The following is a 1757-nucleotide window of genomic DNA, read 5'->3' as shown; positions in this document are numbered from 1 at the left end:
AATAATTTGAACAAAAAAACATAAATATTATAGTACTGATTACTTAAAGAATAAAGTTCATAATGAATCAACTTTTTAAATGGGGGGGAACAGACTAATCTACCATTCAAAAGAATTCCAAATGATCTATGTAGCTACCTCACTGTCACGCAGGTGGATCGAAACTCCCAATCGCTTTCACTACGGGCTTTGGAGAGTGGCTTCCTTTTAAAAGGCCTTACTTTCAGTATAGAGAGAAACAGTCTCAGGGTGGCACACTCCACACGGATACGGCAAAAGGCTCAAACACAACCGGAGGTGCCGCGGAAGACAAGCCTGGCAATCTGTTTCTAAAGAAAGAGGGGCTTGGAAACGCTACCGAACAGTTCTCCTCTGCATTCCTGGTGTCCCAAACTAGCATGTGAACTGTATGTCATTAGAACTATTACTCCAAAGGCAAAAACAGAATCACACTAATAATTAGCATACCATCAAAATGGTCAAATGATAAAAATACGCATTTTGGAAAGGAAGAAATTCTCAATCTTGCTTGCATTCAAAGGCATGCAGAGTATAAATATGAATGTCTTAGACTAACAATTTGGTAGGTAATAATTATCTAGGGTTACTGAGGGTACAGAAAAACTGTCTTTTTCATTCTGTTGGTGATTTATTTTTCATATTTCCTGTAGAAAATTTTATAATATCATTAAAAAAACTTTTAGATGATCTTCACCCTTTTGATACAAGAGTCATCCATTTAGGAAAGTTATCTTAGAAACATAATTTTTATGTATATACACAAATATTAACCTCTAAAGAAACAAATTATAACATTCTTTAAGAAGATGATTTTAAAAACTAATGTCTCATAATATGGCTAATTAAACATATTATGGTACAGTTTTGGTATGGAATTATTTGAATCCTCTACTAGTCTCAGTGAAAGGACTATATTTAAATTGATCAACATTACAATCACAGGATCCCTGGTGGAATAGTGGTTACACATTGGGCTGCTAATAGGAAGGTCAACAGTTCAAAGTGAACAGTTGCTCGAGGGAGAAAGAGGGGCTTTCTACTCCAGTAAAAAGTTACAGTCTCAGAAACCCACAGGGGCAGTTCTACCCTGCCTTACAGGGTCACTATGAGTCGGCATTGACTCAAGGGCAGTGAGTTTTGGGGTTTTTGGGGGAAGATACTCTATTATGAATTAAACTGTGCACCTCCAAAATATGTGCTGGAATTCTAACCCTTATTCCTATTAATATAATTCCATTTGGGAACAGTTTTCTGTTATGTTAACAAGGTCTTGTCCATGGAGGGTGTGTCTTAAAAAGCCTGGATTAGGCACAGCAGTTAGCAAACAGAGATGGGAGAAGACTGATCCCACGGAGCAGGAAGAGTGCTAAGGAGCTGAGGAACAGAAGCTGAAGAGAGATAAGAGCCTTCCCCTAGAGTTAGTGCCCTGAACTCAGACGTCCAGTCTCATAAAACTATGAGGAAAGACGAGGGATACCCCCTAAACCAGAATGGTGCCGGGTGTAGTAGAGGCGCTTTTGTAGTATGCATCTGAGCATCCAGCAACTCACGCTCAGTTAGTGTGCCCAGTGGCGTCGCCTAGGAAGGTTCTGTCTGGTCACAGTGAATTTTTTCATGAAAGCAGTTTTGCTCGAACCTTGTTTTTTTGTAATGGCAGACTTAAGAAAAGTGTGTAGCTGTGAAGTTTTGTTTCCTGCTTGGGAAAAATGCCACAGAAACTGTTGGGATGTCGAACA

General features: G+C 39.1%; 1 protein-coding gene across 1 annotated transcript in view; it reads right to left on the bottom strand.

The window, feature by feature from the left end:
- The window catches only part of MRPS35 (mitochondrial ribosomal protein S35), a 39382-nt gene that overhangs the window by 16998 nt on the left and 20627 nt on the right, over positions 1-1757 (bottom strand). Inside the window, 1 exon segment of the mRNA XM_013003971.2 lies at positions 166-200. Within this exon segment, the coding sequence (XP_012859425.1) occupies positions 166-200 (35 nt within the window).

This window comes from Echinops telfairi, unplaced genomic scaffold, assembly GCF_000313985.2.
Source record: "Echinops telfairi isolate 266 unplaced genomic scaffold, ASM31398v2 ScPeMD7_21;HRSCAF=78, whole genome shotgun sequence".
NCBI lineage: Eukaryota > Metazoa > Chordata > Mammalia > Afrosoricida > Tenrecidae > Echinops > Echinops telfairi.
This window is presented reverse-complemented; position numbering and strand designations above follow the sequence as displayed.